General features: G+C 50.6%; 1 protein-coding gene across 2 annotated transcripts; it reads left to right on the top strand.

The window, feature by feature from the left end:
* Positions 1–20: 20 nt before the first annotated feature.
* sugct (succinyl-CoA:glutarate-CoA transferase) lies at positions 21–14,412 on the top strand. 2 transcript variants are annotated; one of them, XM_052054830.1, is made up of 14 exons: positions 21–244; positions 669–720; positions 1,087–1,160; positions 1,422–1,507; positions 1,620–1,670; positions 1,866–1,986; positions 2,227–2,318; positions 2,386–2,529; positions 5,119–5,214; positions 5,331–5,402; positions 5,474–5,571; positions 5,820–5,922; positions 13,169–13,232; positions 14,198–14,412. In XM_052054830.1, exons 1-14 carry the CDS (start codon positions 37–39, stop codon positions 14,359–14,361), a joined length of 1,425 nt encoding a protein of 474 aa, XP_051910790.1. In that variant the 5' UTR covers positions 21–36; the 3' UTR covers positions 14,362–14,412. The 2 variants fall into 2 exon arrangements, with proteins under 2 accessions (XP_051910790.1, XP_051910791.1); XM_052054831.1 differs by lacking the exon at positions 21–244 and having other exon boundaries at positions 682–744.
* The last annotated feature ends 4,582 nt before the right edge of the window (positions 14,413–18,994 follow it).

The raw sequence follows: 18,994 nt of genomic DNA, 5'->3' as shown, positions 1-18,994 counted from the left end.
ACACTGAAAATCTTGGCCCGGAAGTGCTGTCGTTGAATGTTCCGAGTGAACATCGACATCAACTTGACCGTTAGCATTAGCAGCGGTCAAAAGAGCGTGGAATTGCAAATGATGTTGTTATTGAGCCTTTGGTCGCAGAAGGGGCTCCGGGCATCCTGTTCGACGAGTTTGGCGTCGCTGTCGCCGGGGAGGAGGAGAAAGAAAAATTGGACCGACGGACGGCGGCTGTCACAAACCGCAACAGGTAGCACGAGCTAAACATGCAAACGCTGGTGTAAATGCTTGGCTGGGTGAGTCGAATCGTTCAAATTGTCCCCTCGCACATGGGCCAAAATTGACGCTATGCAAACTTCATTTTGGTTGACTAAACCCATTCACATTGTTCGACATTCGAAATTGTAAACGGGTGTCAAGGCAGCAGTATTCCAAACGCTTTGAGTTTTCATGGGCGTTTCCTGTTCTTTCAAGTTACTACAATTAATACTAAAATAAAATGAAAACGTTCTAGGGCCGCACGATATGGCCTCCAAATAAAACCTCTTCACGTTTTAACGTGGTATGGAAATTTTAATTTGCTCGCGTTTTTTTTTTCTGGCGTGGCAGCAATTGGTTTCCGTTTTCGTGTTGCTGATTTCATTGGAAGAGTATGACATGCGATTCGTCTGCAGGTGATGACCGCCGCCGGCCACTGGAGGGCGTCAGAGTATTGGACCTGACCCGGTAAGAATTGAAGCGGCTCTGCAGGTGTGCAGATTGTATGGCAGAATGCATTACAGCCTATCACTAACCGCAGGCATAGTCAGAATTACAAAAGGAATTTTAATGAAAAACCAAGAATATCGAACACTCCAAATGAGAACACTAACTGGTATATCGCTACCACAATCAACCAAGCAACTCCTGTCATGTTTTTTGGGAGACGACCACTCTACCACTGAGCAATGCCACCCTCAGGAGTGGCTTGATCTCAAGCTTGAGCTTGCTCCTTTGCCTAAGATTCTGCCAGTGCCATGCCTTCCTCATACGACGGCTTCCTTGTGCGGGCTTGAGCACTCAAGCCAATCTCAACGTCATCTTTTTTTGCAGCATCCTGGCCGGCCCCTTCGCCACCATGCTGCTAGGAGACCTTGGAGCCGAAGTCATCAAAGTGGAGAAACCAGGTGACGCTTCTAGCTTCACATCTTGACTTCATGTTGGACGCGTATTCAAAACAGACTGGCTGATGTGTTTTTTTCCCCTGAATAGAAATCTGATTCCTCTGCTTTGCTTACAAAAAAATAGACAATTAGCGTCATTTCTTTTGTAAAATGTGGCTTTTTTTTAATCATCAAAAATTGCAAGAACAATCGAATCAATGAATTGATGTTCGGCGCGTTGAAATGTGTTGTGTTGTGTTGTATTGCATGCGTGCCGGTCTGCAGGTGCAGGTGATGACACCCGAGCGTGGGGTCCTCCCTTTGTGGGCTCGGAGAGCGTCTACTTCCTCAGCGTCAACCGCAACAAAAAAGTACAACCGCAAAGAAGCTCGAATGACGGCCGCCGCAGTGAAAGCGGCGGCGGCGGGCAGCCGGATGACGCCGGCAATCTGCCAATCGTCATCTCGTCTTCTTCACTTGCAGAGCATCGCTGTCGACTTCAAACATCCTCGTGGCGCACAAGTCATCCACGAGGTATCAATCACGTCGATGACGCAAGTGTGTCGACCACGTGTCAACATTTTGACATGCTAACGCGTTGACGACAAGCCAACGCAATGACGCCAAGTTAACATGTTGAAGACCGTCACAGTGTTGACATGCTAACTTTGACGACATGCTAACACGTCGATGACGCGCTAACATGTTGCTTGTTTGCGTTGCTGTCAGTTGTCCGGCGTGTGTGACGTGCTGATGGAGAACTTCCTGCCGGGCAAACTGTCTGCGATGGGTTTGGGATACGACGAGCTCAGCGGACGAAACCCGGCGCTCATCTACTGCTCCATTTCAGGTGCACAAATATTTTACCAGTTCCTTGCGCTTGTTGCTCTTGTTAGCCACCAGATGATGTCAGCCTCTGGCCCTCCATTTTTCTTCATCCGCACAAACTTCCATGACTTTACCCTGAAGGCACTGCAGGCTAGTCAGAAATCACCTCAAATGTCGACTCACTCTGATTGGTTGATCGCCCTCAGATGTAAGACACCACCTCACGTGACTTCCCCATGTGTGCGTGTGTGTGTGTGTGCAGGTTACGGGCAATCGGGTCCTCACAATCAAAGGCCTGGTTACGACTCCATCGCCTCAGCTGTGTCCGGCATGATGCACATCACCGGGTCAGAGGTCAGACAGGCTCCCGTGTGCGCCTGCGCGCTCCAGACGTCCCACGATGCAACGTTTGCGCCAACAGGACGGCGATCCGGTCCGACCGGGCGTGGCCATGACGGACCTGGCGACCGGTCTGTATGCGCACGGCGCCGTCCTGGCCGCCCTGCTGCAGCGCCATCGCACGGGGAGGGGCGCGCACGTCGACTGTGACCTGCTGTCCTCTCAGGTAGCGTACACGTGCGTGTTGCGTGATGGATGATTCCCGAAGAGTGCTCCGTGTGTAAACGAGCGCTTTGGGGAGTCTAAACACACCGATCAACTTTGCTGCACATCAAAACAAATCAGGGCTTATCGTTACTTTCCCAGACGCCGATGTCGCCCAGGGTGCGTTGGATTTGTAGCGTCGGGGCATGCCCTTTGTGCGACTGTGTTGCTTTTAAAGGCTCGTTTTATGTTCCAAGCCGGCAACGGGGCGACCCGCACGTCTCGCAGTTCTGAGGTTTAGCGTTGAAACGTGACCTCTGACCTTTGCATCATCTCCCCACATTTGCATGGGAACTTCTTCCCACGTTCTAAAAACACGCATGTTAGTTTTATTCCAGAGGATCTTTTTTTCCCCCCCTTCATATTTCAGCTTTGCAAAGCCGTACTGTACTCATTGTCTCTTGTAGGAAAGTACTTTGAGGATGAGCGGCTTGAATAATGGATTGATGGATCCTTTGGTGCCGTCTTGTAAGGCCTCCAAGGAACCAGAGTGGAATAGTTTCGGATTTTTCAATGTAGTTTTTTTTCCCCATTCATTTTTAGTTTTAGTAATTATTGTGCAAGATGGAAAAAAAACCCCAACATGGTAAAATGAGAAACAAAACATCATTTTAAAAACATCCACAAATCACATCCAGGTACTTTATAATTGTCTCCAGACTTTGAAGAGCCACAATAAGTGCAGTGCATCATAGCGCTTCTAAAATAAGAGTCACCACCCACACATCTTCAAGAAAGCTAGCATGCTCTCGCTTACCAGCCTTTGTTTGCCAAATGGGCAACTTCTAAAAGAGGACTTGTGGCTTGAATCCTCCTTGAGAAGTCTTCCACGCCACGTATTGCAAGCCGCTTCCCCGCTTGCTTTGATTTGTCACTCGGGCAAACTGGCGGACCGACGGATGATGGATGGATCGAGAAAGATGAAAAGTGCTTGCGGTTTATCGGGCAGGAATTTAAAACCCCCGTTGCGCTTGAGTATTTCTTTCATACATGAACCAAAAAAAAGGAGAATTTTTATCCAGTGTGACATTGTGGACTGGTGGCACTTGTTATTTATTATTTTGAGTCGATATATATATATTTTTTATTATTACTGTGGCCGCCACCGGCCAGATGACGTCGCTTGTAAAAAAAAAAGAGCACATCTGTTGGACCTTCTGTTTTGCGGTGAATGGCTGAGCAGTCAACTGAAATAAATACCTCTAAAATCAAGGCCAAAACCTCATATAATTGACCAAAGAGGAAAACGGAGGACATTTTTGCTGTAATTCTAGTCCGCTCTTGTTGTCTGTTTGAGAGGCTGGAAATTTCATCTGTGCTGTATGTTATCCAGCACATTTGACAATAAAAGTTGGACTTGATACTTTTGTTACTGACCGTCAAATGTAGTTGGATATTTATCGTTGGGGAAAAAAATATATATATTTGACTTTTTTTGTTGAAACTATGTTGAAGTGAGTTGAGGAACGTTTTCCCGAATGCTTTGCTGCCATCTCACAGGGCAGGGAAACCCGAAACCGACTATTTTCCCAAGAATGCGTCATCATGGGTCACATTCATAAAGTTGGATTTAAAAAAAATAATTTTTTACAAGTACACGTCCTACTCGATACCCTTCATTCTGACAAACACATCTTTATTCTAAAAAGAAACCATACGGTGTTGGCGCTATTTTTTAAAAAATTGCTTCTGGAAATTGCTTTTTTAATCACAAAGTTTTCTGTTGTCTGTGTTCTTGGCGTAAGTAGATCATGCGCTTTTTGAGACGGCGTAACACAAGATCTTGCTCTTAACTCATTCACTCCCAAAGACGTTTTTAAACGTCTTTTTAGACTTGGTATGGAATTGATAATTGGGCCTTGCTTCTGGTTGTCAACCTGATTGGCGACCAGTCCGTTGTTTGTCTACATGTACCCCTGCTCTTGCCCAAAGTCAGCTGGGAAATACACCAGCCCGCAGACCCAACACCCCCGCCCCCCACCCCTGCCCTGCCCTCCCCTGTCCTGTCCCGCCCCCGCCTCCACGACATCCAAATAAGATCGAGCGATGGAGAAAAAAGAGACAGCCGGACTTTCCTCCGCGTTGAACAACACGGACGGAGTGCCCCCCCCCCCCCCCCCCCCCAAATTGTACTTCCAGCATCAAGGCCACGCTCGTCATGTCATTTCGTCGCCGCAGCAAAGACACCGCGCCGGGCTTGGCTCCCATGTCACATTCAAAGCGGCGGTTTGTTTCACATGTGGTATCGCGTCCAGTCAGTTGGCATGCCGCACGCAGGCCTCTTCCTGGTCTTGTTCTTCTGCTTGCGCGCCAACACGCGCTTGAAACGCGAGCCGCTGCAAACGCAAACCAGACCATTTGTGTCCGCGTTCTCAAAACAGAACCAGCGGCTCCACTCCCGCCACCTCTTCCCCGTTTGTCGTCATGAAGTCATTGGAGGGGGGGGCCCCCCCCATCACCTCTTGGCTCATTCCCGTTTCCCCGAATCTTTCAGATGGGATTTGTTGGGCTTGGCTGAGGTGTTTTTTTTGTGCTCGTATGTGCTTGGCAGGTGTCGTGCCTCAGCCACATTGCTGCCAACTTCCTGAACGGCGGGAAGGAGGCCAGGCGCTGGGGGACGGCCCACGAAAGTATCGTCCCCTACCAGGTGAGGTGCCCTCAATCCTTCATCTTTTTCTTTTGTATTATTATTTATTTTATTATTATTATTTTTTCTTTTGCGAATTGCTGCTCCAGATCGTTCCTTGTGTGCTTATGTTCCAGGGCTTCAAAACCAAAGACGGTCACGTGGTGGTCGCGGCCGGAAACGACCAACAGTTTGTCAAAGTGTGTCGGGTACGTTGACGCTCTAGGCGACCTCCACGGCGCCACGTTATGTCGTCGCGTGACGCTCGACGTCTTTCCAGGTTCTGCGGCTCCCGGAACTCATCCAGCAGCCTCAGTACTCGACCAACAAGCTCCGAGTCCAAAACCGTCAACGGCTGGTGCGCGCACTGGCGCAGAGGTACGGTACCGGCGGCCGCGAAACCCAAAATGATCCGATTTTAACAACGAGCTAATAGCAAAGTGCCTCGAAGAATTCAACAGTTCAGGCGCTACGAGCGATTCATTGCGTCTCCTTCTGGTGCCACGAGGCCGGCGGCGTAATACAGTCGGCGACTGAGAGTTTCGCACGTTAAATCCGAACGCGCTCAACTGGAAGTTAACCGCAGAAACCATTGCGGAATATTGACGCCGCTCGTCATTCATCAGGTTTCTGCAAGAGACCACGGCCGATTGGCTGAGGCGATTCGAAGGCTCGGGCGTTCCCGTCGGACCGATCAACAGCATCCGGGAAGTCTTCTCTGAGCCACAGGTGAGTGCCTGCGTGCGCGCGCGGTCATCCCACCGTCCCCCCGCGGGCGAGTAAATCTACGCGAAAAACACTTAGACACGTCAACGTTTGCGTCGTGTCGAAGCGGAAAGGTTACAATCAACGGCGTGCTCGTGCCAACGAGTCAGTCGGCCAACTCCAGAATGTTCCCGAATGTCGTGAGACTCGCGACGAGTTTGACTTGAATGTTTTTGGCGGACAACAGCTCCCGCTGCCACCTGGCATGGCGGGCGCCGTCATATAGAGGCTGTGATTCAGTGTGTGCGTGACTGACCGCGTGTGCGTGTCGCCCAGCAGCTCATCTGTCTTCAAGAAGCGGCCGGCTTGCTTGTTTTCTCGTTCGCAAGGTTGTTGTTTTTCTTCCCGTCGTGGGTTGAGACACGCCGAGATGACTTGTGATCCCCCCCCCCTCCCCTCGCACCCCCCACGAGTTGCGTCTTCTATTGCGATGTCTCACGATAGCGACACGACCCGGGTCGTGCGAGAAAAGGTCAAAAGGCCGCTTCTCGGCTGAAAGTGGAATCTTGTCAATTTGGAGTTACGTCGGCGCCACTCGCCCGATGCGCAACCGTATAACCGGAAGGATTTCAAACGTGCGGTGACCATTTGTTGACGCGTAGCACATCCTGATCACGTGCGTCTTGATTTTTTTATTTTTTATTTTTTTTGGATTATGGTTTAGGTTGCGGGGACTCGATGGCGGTCGACCTTTACTCACCTCAAAATGGCCGCCAAGTCGCCACCATCGAGAGTTTCTACGGAAACGATTCCCAACATAGCCGGCGTGTGAGCGCGCGTGTGGTGAGTTTTGGCGGCGGCGTCGAAGCTTCTGGCGGTCGGGGAGGACGTGGCCGCCCCAAAGTAAAGTCTGGAAGTCATTTGGCGAGTCGTCGTCGTCTGGCGTCACTGTTGGCCGCGCCGGTCTTGCTCTCGGCTTCCTGCTCTTCGCTTTCATCCGCCTCTCGGTGTCGGACATTTTCTTTTTTCCATTTCTTCAGATTTTGTGCGTTGGAGCGCGGCCCCCGGGCTCAAGCGGAACCCGTGAGCCTCGACGCATTTTTTTTTTTGTCATGGTTACTGTATTGACAGCCTGGGGCGATTAATGTCCGAGGCCAAATTTGGGATGCAACAGGGTGCATTACTCCGCTCAATTCATATTCCTTCAATGCAATATTCATCAGAATTCCTGTTTGTGGGGGCACGTAGAGCATAACATCGCAAAGCCGACGTTTGCCTGGAGTTGCCCTTTATTTTAAAGAATTTAACCAAGTTTGACTTTGTCATCCTTCACTTTTCGCCCCCCCCCCCGCCCCACCCCCTTGGGGTCAGCGGCAGCGACTCCGTTTTTACGATCTCAAGCCCTCCATCCAGTAGCTGTCATCTCAAATATGCGGCTAAATATGGCTTTAATATCCCGACGACTGGAGGTGCGCGTGATTTATCCCGGCTGAAAGCTAAACAACCCTGAAGTGGAAGTTGGACGTAAATCAGCCGCCTTCTCCGCGCAGCGAAACTAGCAAAGAAGCGTCCACACTCGCCCTGGGCATCGCTCATCCCGTCTCTCTGCTGGACCCCCCTGAGATGACTGCCTTGCTCAAGGGCCGACGGTGCTCCTCATGCCTTTTTAGGGCTCGTCAACCTGTGACGAGCTCCAGCGTGCGCATTTTTGCTCCGTCTCTTGTTTGAAATACAGTCTTTTGCTCTTCTTCGTTCGGACCCTCCTGCTGTAAATAAACTTTATTACGGTCTGGAAACTGTCAAATAAAGCGAAGTCGCAGTAAAATGTTGCGGCGGTGGCTTCCAGCGAGCCCCCGGGTCACGGGGACCTCACACCGTCAGCTCCGCGCACGGTCTTCTTCGGGGGTCAACGTCGCAGCTTCCAGACGACTCGTGAGGAAGTTCCAAAAAGAACACGCTCGGAATCTCGGCTCCCGACATCGCAGAACATTCTTGACCTGGTCATCGGGCAACGGCGGCGATACCTCAGTCCCCTCGCCGCGGTGCGCTTCGTACGCCGCTCAAAAAAAAGTCCTGAGCTGCCGGGTGGAATTCTTCGGATGAAGGTTTTTGCGCTCCCCCGCCGTTCAAATGGCTCAATTCCCAACAGGTGAATTACATTGTCTGCATTCTAAACGAGCGGCCATTCATCATTCCCTCCTCCTCCCCCGATCACTGTGTCGGAATTTTGGGGAACAAAAAAAAAAAAGTCCTGATGGGGTATTGTGAGAAGTGGAATGATTGAAGAACCTTCCAGAAAGTCAAACGGAGTTCACCTCTCGAGCATGGCGAGCATTTTCACTTCATCATTGCATTTCATCTGAAAGCGCGAGCGAGCTTTTTGTGACTTCATGTGTATCACATGTCAACCCCCCCCCCCCCCCCAGCCCACCCCCAGGCCCCTCCATGATCTTGCAAAATAAAAAAAAAATGGAACTGACGGGACCTGCAATACAACTGCTGACAATTGGTCACTTTCCGCCTACACTGTTGCTCCTCCCACTTTGGATCAATTGTAAGAAGAAGCTCGGAAGATGCCCTCTTCTTCATCTCGGTCTTTTGTCTGCCGACGGTGAGGTAACTGCGCTCGTTCACCTTGTCAACGCTCGGCGTTTCAGGAGAAGGAACAAATCATCTCGGTGTCATTTTTTTTTTTTATTTTTTTGCCTTGTTGGCTCGCCGCTGGCGGGCTGAACAACCTGTTCTCTTTTCACACTAATTGGAGGCAACGTGTTTATTTCCAACGACACTCGTACTTCAATTAGCTCCTGGGAGAACATTGACACTGACGTGTTCATGAGCGTGCGCTCCTTCAGGAACCGTCCGCGTCACGCCGGGGGGCTTATTTAAGGAAAAACGTTGATCTTGGGTGATGCCTGCTCTTCTTCTCCACTTCCCGCGCTAAGCTAGGTGATGGGTCACAGGTCACCTCGGTTAGAACCCGCGCATCTCCGGGATCTTGGCGTTCGGCGATGGACTTTGCGGTCGAAGAAGAGTAAGAAGTGTTGTAACAGCTGGACGGCGAAGGTCACGTTCAGAGCCGAGTGAAAACAAGAGAGGCTTACGGGGCTGATCCCGCTCCATCAGTTGCCATGGTGACCCCGGTCCGCCGGAATCCACAAAAGCGGCTACGGGGTCACAACGAGGCCGCGCAAGTTGGGTGACACGTGCGAGACGGCTGAGCCAGTTGCACTTGGCGATCAGCGTGGAAGGAGGAGGAGGATGTGATGTCAGAAGATAATGACTTCCTGGAAGGAAGCCAATCGAGCGCTGCCTCAGATCGTCTGCTGGTACCTGCCATCCTTGTAGCGACACATTCCTAAGGAAATCGTCGCCGCTTAAAGTCTCCGGTGACTGGAATATATCCCACCGATTCACTCTTTGGCCTTCTCTCTGTGATTTGCACGCACTCGTGCTGACAACGAGGCACACTAAAAAAAAAAAAAGCCTGCCTTCTCTCTGTGATTTGCACGCACTCGTGCTGACAACGAGGCACACTAAAAATCCGGATCCAGGCACCGGCTGCCATGTTGGACTTTTTGGGGGGGAGAAAAACAAATAAATCCGCCCTAGTATCGTGAATGCTGTCTAGGGTCCCGCTGGTGTCGCTCCTGTCAGCTGGTTTTCCACCTCATAAGACCCCAAGAGCCCAGTCTGTCAATCAGTTTCAGATCTCAGTCTCGGTTCACATTCCGTCTTTTTAACGTTGTTGTCATTCATGAAAGCGGAAAAAAAAGTAACAAGCCTATTTTGCCAAAGTAAGGGGTGGAAAGTGCAGGTCTCGGGTTTCACATGGAGGGAGTCAAAGTGGTCCAAAAAAATAATTGCTCCAAGTACAAAAATCTCGATAATTCTGTATTTCCAAGTACGCAAAGAAGAAATCGGCCTGATGCCAACATCTCCCAATTGAGGCAGGTTGTCTGAAGAAGAAGCTTCCTCGCAGTTTTTTTTTTTTTTCGCGGAAGCCCACAAGAAGAAAACAATCCAGTCGCCGGGAGTGCGGAAGCACCCTGACCAATTTTGAAGGATTAACTCTGTTTTTCGTCAAAAAAAGTGCTCGAATGAGACATTTTTCTCTGAAAAGGGAAAACATCCTTCCATGAAACTTAGGCCTGATCCCTCAAGCAGACACGTTTTGCGTCAGGCCAAGCAAAAGCTCAAGAGTTGAGTTCATGTTGACCTTCACGCTCACTTATTTATCTCCACCCTAAAATAAAGTCAACCTGCTTTTTCTTCAAGCCCCCCCCCCCCCCGCCCCCCCGAACGACAGCCACTAATCCAAAGCAGGAAACCAAACAGAAAAAGAACTGACACTTGGATAACAATTCACGAGGAAGAGTTCACGCACCCTGGGCGACGCCCCCGACGGCCTTGGGCTCGGAGCGCCGCGCCGGCGCACCGGCGGCGGGAATGCGCATCATTGAAATTGAAAACGTGTCTGCATACTTTCCCATGGGGACGCCGGAGGAGGGAGAAGGCTCCAATTAAAGGGTGACAACAGACAACGGGCGGCCGGACGGGCATCCCGATGGCTGAGCGGCGCACAAAAGCACTTTTGGGCTGTTTGTATTTCACGTGTTATTTTTGGGATGTTTCAAAGATGTTTGTATGTAACCGCAAGCTGCTAACGAGCTGGAATACCGAAATACAAAGAGCGGCGGACAAAGGAGAGTCTCTATTTTTGACTCATCCGCCGCTCGTTAAGCAGAATACCAACAAAGCCGTAAGGTGGCGACGTCACGTGACGGCCGGTTTGATGACACCACTGTGAGGACACCGCACCCCCCCCCCCCCCCCCCCCCGGTGGCGCGGTGCCACCATCTCTGTAAAAGCTTGTTGGCTTTGAATGGTCCATTCACCCGTACGGGTTGTCTGCGTCTTTGCCGGGTTGAAAGCGGGGTCGGTTTGAAAATGTGGGACCAACTCAGGATGCGCTGACGGCAGTCTTGCGAGTGGCTTTTTTTTTTTTTTTTGCTGTATGGTTTGGGTGATTTCGAGCATCGGGAGAAGCTCGTCACACGCGAGCCGGCTCGCATGCGAGCGATCTTGTTGTATTCGACATGATGTGCTCATGCCAAATGTTTTACGATGATGACACTCCAAAAAAAAAAAAAAAACATGTTGGTCACATAGAAGCACGACATCAGTCCAGCCGAATGAGCTGTTGATGATGACCAGATGCTCATTTCAGCTGAACGTTACCAAAAGCCTCTTGTTCTTGTCACCCGCTGGATGACATTGCTGTGAAGAATTAGACTCGTAGTCGCAATCTGTCAGGCGTGCTCCGCTGCGGCGTTCACAAAGCCCGACGTCAGGATGCGGGACGAGCCCCGGTGGCCGCGACGGGCCGCCGAGGTGATTGCCGCGCAGGTTGGCTTGTTGTCAACGTCGTCGTCTTGACGTGACATCAACTTGTTTTGGCTCAGGGGCGGCTATAAAAGAATTTCCTCAAGGGAAGTTCTCTGCCTTTTCTTACTCTCCCTGCCGATGCATCTCTTCCAGTCGAGCTCACTGCTGCCCCAGTCATGATGTGGCTCAACGTGGTACTACAACGCAGGTGCATGTTTCAAAATTCAAACTTGCCCGACGACTGTAAAATCCCATGAAGAGCGATGGCTTAAGACTCGGTGGGATGGGAGGGGTGGGGGGGGGGGGGGGCTGAACAATGAACCGCTATGAGCGTCGTACACAAGATTTTAAAGGCTACTTTGGAGCAATGCCTTCTCTGCGTTCCTCACATCTCTGCAAATGGATCTCAACTGCAGTTCCCAAGGTGACAACGGTTGAGAAGCAGAAGACACAGGATGGAAGAGTGTCGGATGAGGGGGGGGTCAAGGTTCACGTAGGAGGTGAAGACGGCAGCAGCAGCAGCAGGACCGGAAGTCCCGCTTGGCGCGCTGAAGCGAGCGTGTGATGAAGAGCATAATTCATATGCGCTTTATGCAACACATGCAACACGCGCGGCTGCTTTGATAGCCGGGGTCAAAGCCGGAGCAGCGGGTTCAAGCAACCTCAGATCTTCTTATTCGTCGCTGCGCTACTCGCGGCACCCCCCCCACCCCCGCGCCCCCGCGCCTTGATGTTGCGCTGACGTGATGTAACAGCAGGCCCGCACGCTCCCGGGGGGGGCTGCTTAGTCGACTTAATGGACCGCCACACTTGGCTTCAAAGGCTCCCAAGGGTGTGGGTTGGGGGGGGAGGAAGAGGAGGCGTGAAACAAGACGAAGGTGAAGAAGTTATCGTCAGAGTTGGCCTCGGTGGCAACTGGATGCGTCGCCCTGTTCGCTCCTTCACCGACGTCCAAATTTTGTCATTGGAGTTGCCCACCTCGCCGGCCGCACGCTACGACGGCAAGCGATGAACGCACGCGCTCGCTCCATAAAGCCTGACGGCAGCCGTGGAAAATTGCTGTGAAGCAACCCCCCCCCCCCTCCCCCCCTCCTTCATCCTCCTCCTTCTCATCATCATCATGATTTCCATGTTTCACCCTCCTTGAAGAAGAACATTTGCTCTTCGTGTTCATGTCTCACATGTCTCGCGCTCTTCCCTTGAATGACTTTTGACTTGTTTGCACGATGAGCTGCAAAAGCTGTGAGGAGACCAAAGTTGTGTTCGTGCATGCGTGTATGCGTGCATGTGTGACGGGAGCGTCGATGTGTGACGGCCATATGGCCGTAATGATACCCTGCATAACAAGCAGCTAGCATGTCACACACACACACACGCGCATGCTTGTAATCACACACACACAGACTTGAAACTTGTGAGTCATTCTCGACTAAAAGGCGCGCGTGTGAGTGTCAAAAACATTTGGTTATTGTCATCTTGCGCGCATGTGAAATCTCCTTCTGGCTCTGGATCACATCTGGAACGCATCTGGACGTGCTCCCGTTTGACACCTACAAACTGTCAATCGTTACTTTTCTTACAGTGCAGTCCTGCCCCGCCGGCATTTCGAGTGACTTCACGTCGGATGTGCTCACCGTCGCTTGGTGCAGTTTTTGGGTCACGATTCCCAAGTCCCAAGTGGAGTGGGGGAGTGGGGGGGGGGGGGGGGGGGCGGAGCCAAAGTCAGCGAGGTCATCAGACCAATCCCAGTCAGTCAATGGCGAGAAGAAACAAAGAAAGGCCCGTCCAACGCCAGTCCAAAATTTAAAACTTGCAACTCAAGATTCACAAATGACAACTCTAACATGGAATGGTGTGTGTGTGTGTGTGTGTTTGAGTTTAGGTGAAGCACAACGGACTCATGCAGGAGATGAAACATCCCACCGCAGGAAACATCACCGTGCCTGGTCAGCATCACACACACACACACACACACACACACACACACACACACACACACACACACACACACACACACACACACACACAGTGTGAGTTGAGCTCATTAGTACCGCTCTTGAACGTTTCCTTTACTGGGGGAATAATAAAAAAAAAAAAAAACATTTGTCTGTCTGTAACGGAAGCAAAGTGTCAGGCAGAAAATCCGCCGATGAAGAATGAGGAGGAGGCGGCAAGAAAGGACGCCGCCGCCGTCGTCCGCGTCTTTGCGTTTTGTCCGCGCAAACTTTGTTCGTGAGCGTCGACTCACGACCGCGTTGGTTACGTTAAGCTCAGTGTTGAGCGCAAGTATTGCGGGGTTACGTTCCAGAGCCACTCGCAATATCACAATCCAATTACTATCTGAAAAATACGTTGAACCCCCCCCCCCACCCACTTATGCTGTAACCACATTTAAACGTGTTAAATTAAAGTAGATCCCCCGTTATTTGTGGCATGGGTAAAATCCACAAATTATTGACACTCATTAGTGTCTTTGAAAAAAAAATTATTATTTTTTTTTATGAACCCACCCAGGAAAAAATGAGTAACCATGAGGTTGGGGGGGATTACCATGACTAAGCGGTGGTTTTCGCAAACAAAAGGGGATGAGTTCCCTCCCAAGATTCAAGGGGGGGGGGGAGTCCACCACCGCACTGCTAAACGCCCGCCTGTTCTCACTCACTCTGTCAAGAAATTGATCGACTTTTCACAACATCACTTTGAGAATAGGAAAATACTTTCTCACTCGCTCCGTCTTCCAACTCGAAGAAAATATGTGCTCGCGTGAATGTCAATTTGACACGCAAAACACCCGCACGAAAACATCGCTTCCAAATCATCGGCTTGAAAAGCTCAAGTATGCTATCGTTCGGGGGGGGGGGGGGGGCTGTACATTTTACGTGACTCGTCGCGCCGTGTCGTTGTGGCTCAGGTCCAGCGGTTCGCTACAGCAGCTTCTCCCACAACAACCCGACACCCCCTCCTGTGATTGGCCAGCACACGGTTCAGGTGCTGCGGGACGTCTTGGCCTACAGTGATGAGATCGTCGGGGAGTTGCTGGAGTCGGGAGTCGTAGCCCAGAACCGAGTGTGTTGAATGGTTGCTAGTGACGGACGGAATAAAGAAATCTGCACTTTTTCGTTCTTACTTTGTCAAAATAGTTCATTTTTTTTGCCAACCCATGACTGATGACAATGAAACAAAACCAAAAAAAAAGCTTGAAAGCCAGATGTCGATCGATCTTAAAAGGCACCAAGTGTGATTTGCGGCAACTCTTGCGGCTTGTGCTAAATGTTTTTTTGCTTTTGTTAGTTTCTTTGTTTTCCTCCTGAAGTGCCAAGTTATGGAAAGGGCTCCGGCGCACGCAGTGAACGGGCTTTCTTGACACGGATAGAGTCTGACGTCTGCCGCAATAATCGTCAAAAAGTGCTTGCAGATTGCCTGAACATGCCCCGACACGACAGCAGAGCACTTTGTTCTGCACGGAACTACTCAACCATCTTCAACATAGTTCCTTGCCACGGGAGTCAAACTCGAATCGGCTCGAGCGTGGTAACGTCATCGTGCGCAAACCTGGAAGATAGGCGAGCGGACGTCTTGTGTCGTCACTCGAAGCCGTCGACCTCAAGTTTTCATCACCAACTTGATGATCAAATTTCGTTTTCACGATCGCTGCGTCTATCGTCATTAGTTACATGTCAAGATAAAGGAATGGCAAAGCTTGTGGTGTTTGTCGACATTTCAACGTCCTACTAAGGCTTTCTCAGAGACTCAAAACCATACTACTTTGACCAGTTTCCCACAACTATTTTACTTAACTCCATTCACTCCCAAAGACGTTTTTAGACGTCTTTTCAGACTGGTCTAGAATTGGTACTGAATGACTTAAGTGCAACGTGTGTCAAATTTGACCACCGACTGGATGCTGCCGCTGAAAAAGCCGTGCAAAAAGTGAGTGCCTTCTTTTCAACACAAGGCCGATCTGCTCCAGATGGCTGTTAATTTTGCATTACGATGGCCGGAGGCCCGAATGCTAACGCTAACTCTCATTCCGCTAGCCGTCACAGCGCAGCCAGGCGGTGACACGTGCGGACAGGAAACGGCAGCGAAGGCGAGGCGCCGAGGCCCGAGCGGCCGGATGGCTGATCCGTGACCCCTTCGGATGTACGTAAGTCATCAGTCCTTTAAATGTCCCTGACTGTCTCACATCTGGAGCGCGTGCATGAACCGGAGGCTTTTTTTTTTTTTTTGTGTCCTGATGCCGATCGCAGACACGCTGACATCAATGATACTTTTATTTTGAAGGCTTACAGCTGCAGCTGGAAAGCCACTCAGAGACTCGCAAAAGTCAAATCCAAACATTGAGGTGGGGGGGAGGGGGGGGGGGTGATTTGAAGCGTTTGACACCACCGCTGCACCCTTCGGCCCAGGGGCCGTTTGCGGCCAGCCCTCTGTCACAAGTACTCACAGACTGTACTTAAGTACAAGTTACTGTTTGGTCTGAAATATGTGCCATCGCAAACTGGATGTCAATTGAATTAGAATAATTGCATCACAAAACATATTTGAATCGCATTATTTACATTTGTAATAACGCATTGAAAAACTGAATCTGAGTAGTGTCGTCTGAAATTGAATTTATTACTTTGGAGTGGAGCTCAAATCACTTTCTGCACTATTCATAAATATGTATATTTATCTGTGTATCCCCTCCGCAACCCCCATTCTGGTGGCACATATTCCAGCCCATTTGAACGGGTTTCACATCACTAAAGGTGAGGAACGTCAACGTGGTCCGTGCAAGGCAGTATTTCCATTTTGGGGTTTGTAGCCCTTCGAAGAACACGTTTGGACACCCCTGCTGGCTTTGAATGGCAGCATTTGAAAGTCCTCAACGGGTCTTTCATGTTCAAGACAATAAGGAAGGTCGGCGGTGGCCGTCCAAGTAGCTGCGCTCCTGCCAAACTCGGCTTCACACACGCACACATGCGTGCGCGCCGGCCGCAGGGCCGGGACTCCCTCATATGACGTCCAGCGGGAGTTTCTCTGGAAACACTTCCTGGCGTTGCCTGTTGGGAGGGAGGCAGGGAGGCGGCGTGCAGCTGGAGCAGCTGCATTTCACATTAAAACACACCTCAAAACACGCACGCACACGCGCACACCTGCTCGGTCCAGTCTGGACAGGATGTGTACTCCGGGTTACCAAGGCAACCCGTTCTTCTCACAAGGAAACAAGATGGATCCAACAAAGCTGTTGGTACTTGCCGTAGGTGTGTCGGCCATGTTTGCAAAAAAATAATAAAAATCACACGGCCACCGTGTAGCCGCCGGCGTTGGACTAGCACAGGTGTTGCAACCGAAATCTTTCCGACGACGACGGAGAGAAAAAAAACCCCAAAAGTTTTGACATCTTAAATGAGGATAATGCCCATTTCCCGTCATCAGAAAAAAAAGCGCGTTCGCAACATTAGCGAGCGTCGCTGCATGTGTTTACATTGAGTGCTAGCAGGCCGTCACAATACAGCTGCGCACGCTCAGCACGGCCGAATGAATCATCATCTTTGTTTACTGTGTCTGAAACCCGTGATGTCTTCGCTGCAATGTTCTGGAATCAAGCCAGGCAATCCCCAAATGTACAAATGGATTGGACAGAGGTGGGGTTTGGAGAGGGGGCGGGTGCGGGGGGGGCGTGACCCGGCCTCTGTTCATCCTTTTAACCAGTTCAAAGAGCAATCATGAATCCGGGTCTCAATTAAAACTCATTCAGTACCAGCCAATTCTGAACCAAGTCTGAAAAGACGTTTAAAAACGTCTTTGGGAGCGAATGAGTTAAGATGGCGATCTTCTTTCCTTCGGATTGGCCGCCGACGTGGCCACTTTAGAGTGCCTCTGCATCCGCCCCGAGTGCACGCACGTCAAATAAAAAGTCTGACGTCACTGCCAGCATGCCAGCAGTGCCTCGTTCTCCAACCCCCATTTCTCATGGAAAACACTTAATGGTGTTCCTTTCCCACTTATTGATGAATTTGGGGGGGGGGGGGGTCAAACCCTTCCACGTCACTTGTGATCAACAGCGAAAGTCAATCAAAATAATCGAGTCCAAGCAAGCGGTTGCGACCGCTTGGCTGGAACATGAGTGAGGCAGAGGCACCTGCGGGAGGTGTGAAAGAGGAAGCTCCCAAAGTTGTTGTGGAGTTGGTGTGGATCGCGGCGTGTTTGCGCGCCGCTTCCCCAAGTCTTTTCCCGATGTCTTTCCCAGACGTGCAAGTCACGAGCGGGTCAGCCAGAGTGACTCAGCGCTCCCGCCGGAAAAGGCGTTGGGAAGCGGGAGGCTCGTCTTCCTGACGACTTGAGGGGAACCTTGCGGAAGAATTGGGGGGTGGGGGGGGATCGATCGTTCTTGGCCGAGGACAGGCGGTCCCTTGGCAAAGGCCGGTAGGGAACTCGGCACTCACCCTCATCCATTTGAGTCGTAACCCAGAGCTTGAGCGGCTTTACTTTGTGTGAGGCGCCGTTTGTCTCACATCAACTTACGAGCGGTCCATTGTTTGTTTGTATGCGGCCAAGATGACCCATCGTGCAGAGAATGTAACAAAGTATCCAATCTGCTTCACTCTTGCCCATGTGATTCACGCGGTGAGTCACTGCGAGCGTGCACGCGGGACAACGGCGCACGTGGGCGCACCATCGGGCGCCGTTGGCGTGAGACGGGTCGCCGCCTTGATCTGCTTTGCTAGACGACTGACGAGACGCCGCCGCCGCCGCCGCATGCTCTGATCATCGCACAGGCGTGTCTAGACGGACCACGCGCACAGATGGACGCTGGCGGTTCTCCGACGACCAAAAGAGTTGAACGGGATAAAGTTTTGCGAGCGAAACGGGGACGCGCGAGGTCATAAGAGGTCACGGCTGCGCGTGTTGACGTACTGGTGTCATTTCCTTCTCCGCGAAGCACTAATCCGAATGCCGAGCAAGATGAGTAAAATGAGCAGAACAGGAAATTAAAGACGACGCCGGTCGAGCGCGCACGTGCGCGCGTCGCTCCGTCCTCTAAATGGAGTTGGCGTGATGCGAGTCCAGTCGTGGATTGCTAACGTGGCTACTATGGCGCTCGTCGTAGCAATGCGCGGTGGTACTTGGACCTCAAGGGGAGGAAATTGCCACCCGATGCACCCACTTTTTAGGTCTCTTGGGCATCTCTTGTACTTGTACTCACACATGATCGGCCTTTTCACACTGCACTTAGCAATGATGGCGCAGCCTTGCACCCTTTAAATACCGTTCTGTTTTGGAGTCAAGGGATGGGAAAGTGTATAGATTTATAGATCCAGCAAAAAGTAAAATAATATAAATAAAATATTTAAATATATATATATATATATATATATATATATCTAAATATAACATTTATATAAATAAGTATATTATATAATATATAATTTATATAATTATTGTATTATATAAAAAATTATATAATATTTATATAAATAAAATAATAATCGATTAATCGCGATTAATCGATGAATCGATGATCAAAATAATGGTGAGCACCCCTACTTTTAACCTTTAACCTCCAGTCATTGAGAGCCCCCTGTCACAACACCGGATTCAAAAGATCCGGATCGCGATCAGGCTCCTGCAGAGCTTGCCGGTGAAATGATCCTTTGAATCAGGGGACGAACGAAATTTTGAGACCTGTGATCTAAGGTGCCCTCGAGCGCCCTCCATC

This window comes from Hippocampus zosterae, chromosome 20 (genome assembly GCF_025434085.1).
Source record: "Hippocampus zosterae strain Florida chromosome 20, ASM2543408v3, whole genome shotgun sequence".
In the NCBI taxonomy this organism is placed as follows: domain Eukaryota; kingdom Metazoa; phylum Chordata; class Actinopteri; order Syngnathiformes; family Syngnathidae; genus Hippocampus; species Hippocampus zosterae.
The sequence above is the reverse complement of the archived record's forward strand: the minus strand, read 5'-3'. Positions and strand labels throughout refer to the sequence as shown.

Bases quoted from the DNA above. Each gene is read 5' to 3' on its own strand.
- sugct (XM_052054830.1), top strand. From the start codon at position 37: ATGTTCCGAGTGAACATCGACATCAACTTGACCGTTAGCATTAGCAGC. The intron at 245-668 runs GTAGCACGAGCT...ATTCGTCTGCAG, and splicing joins GCTGTCACAAACCGCAACAG to GTGATGACCGCCGCCGGCCA. The intron at 5,572-5,819 runs GTACGGTACCGG...GTCATTCATCAG, and splicing joins GTGCGCGCACTGGCGCAGAG to GTTTCTGCAAGAGACCACGG.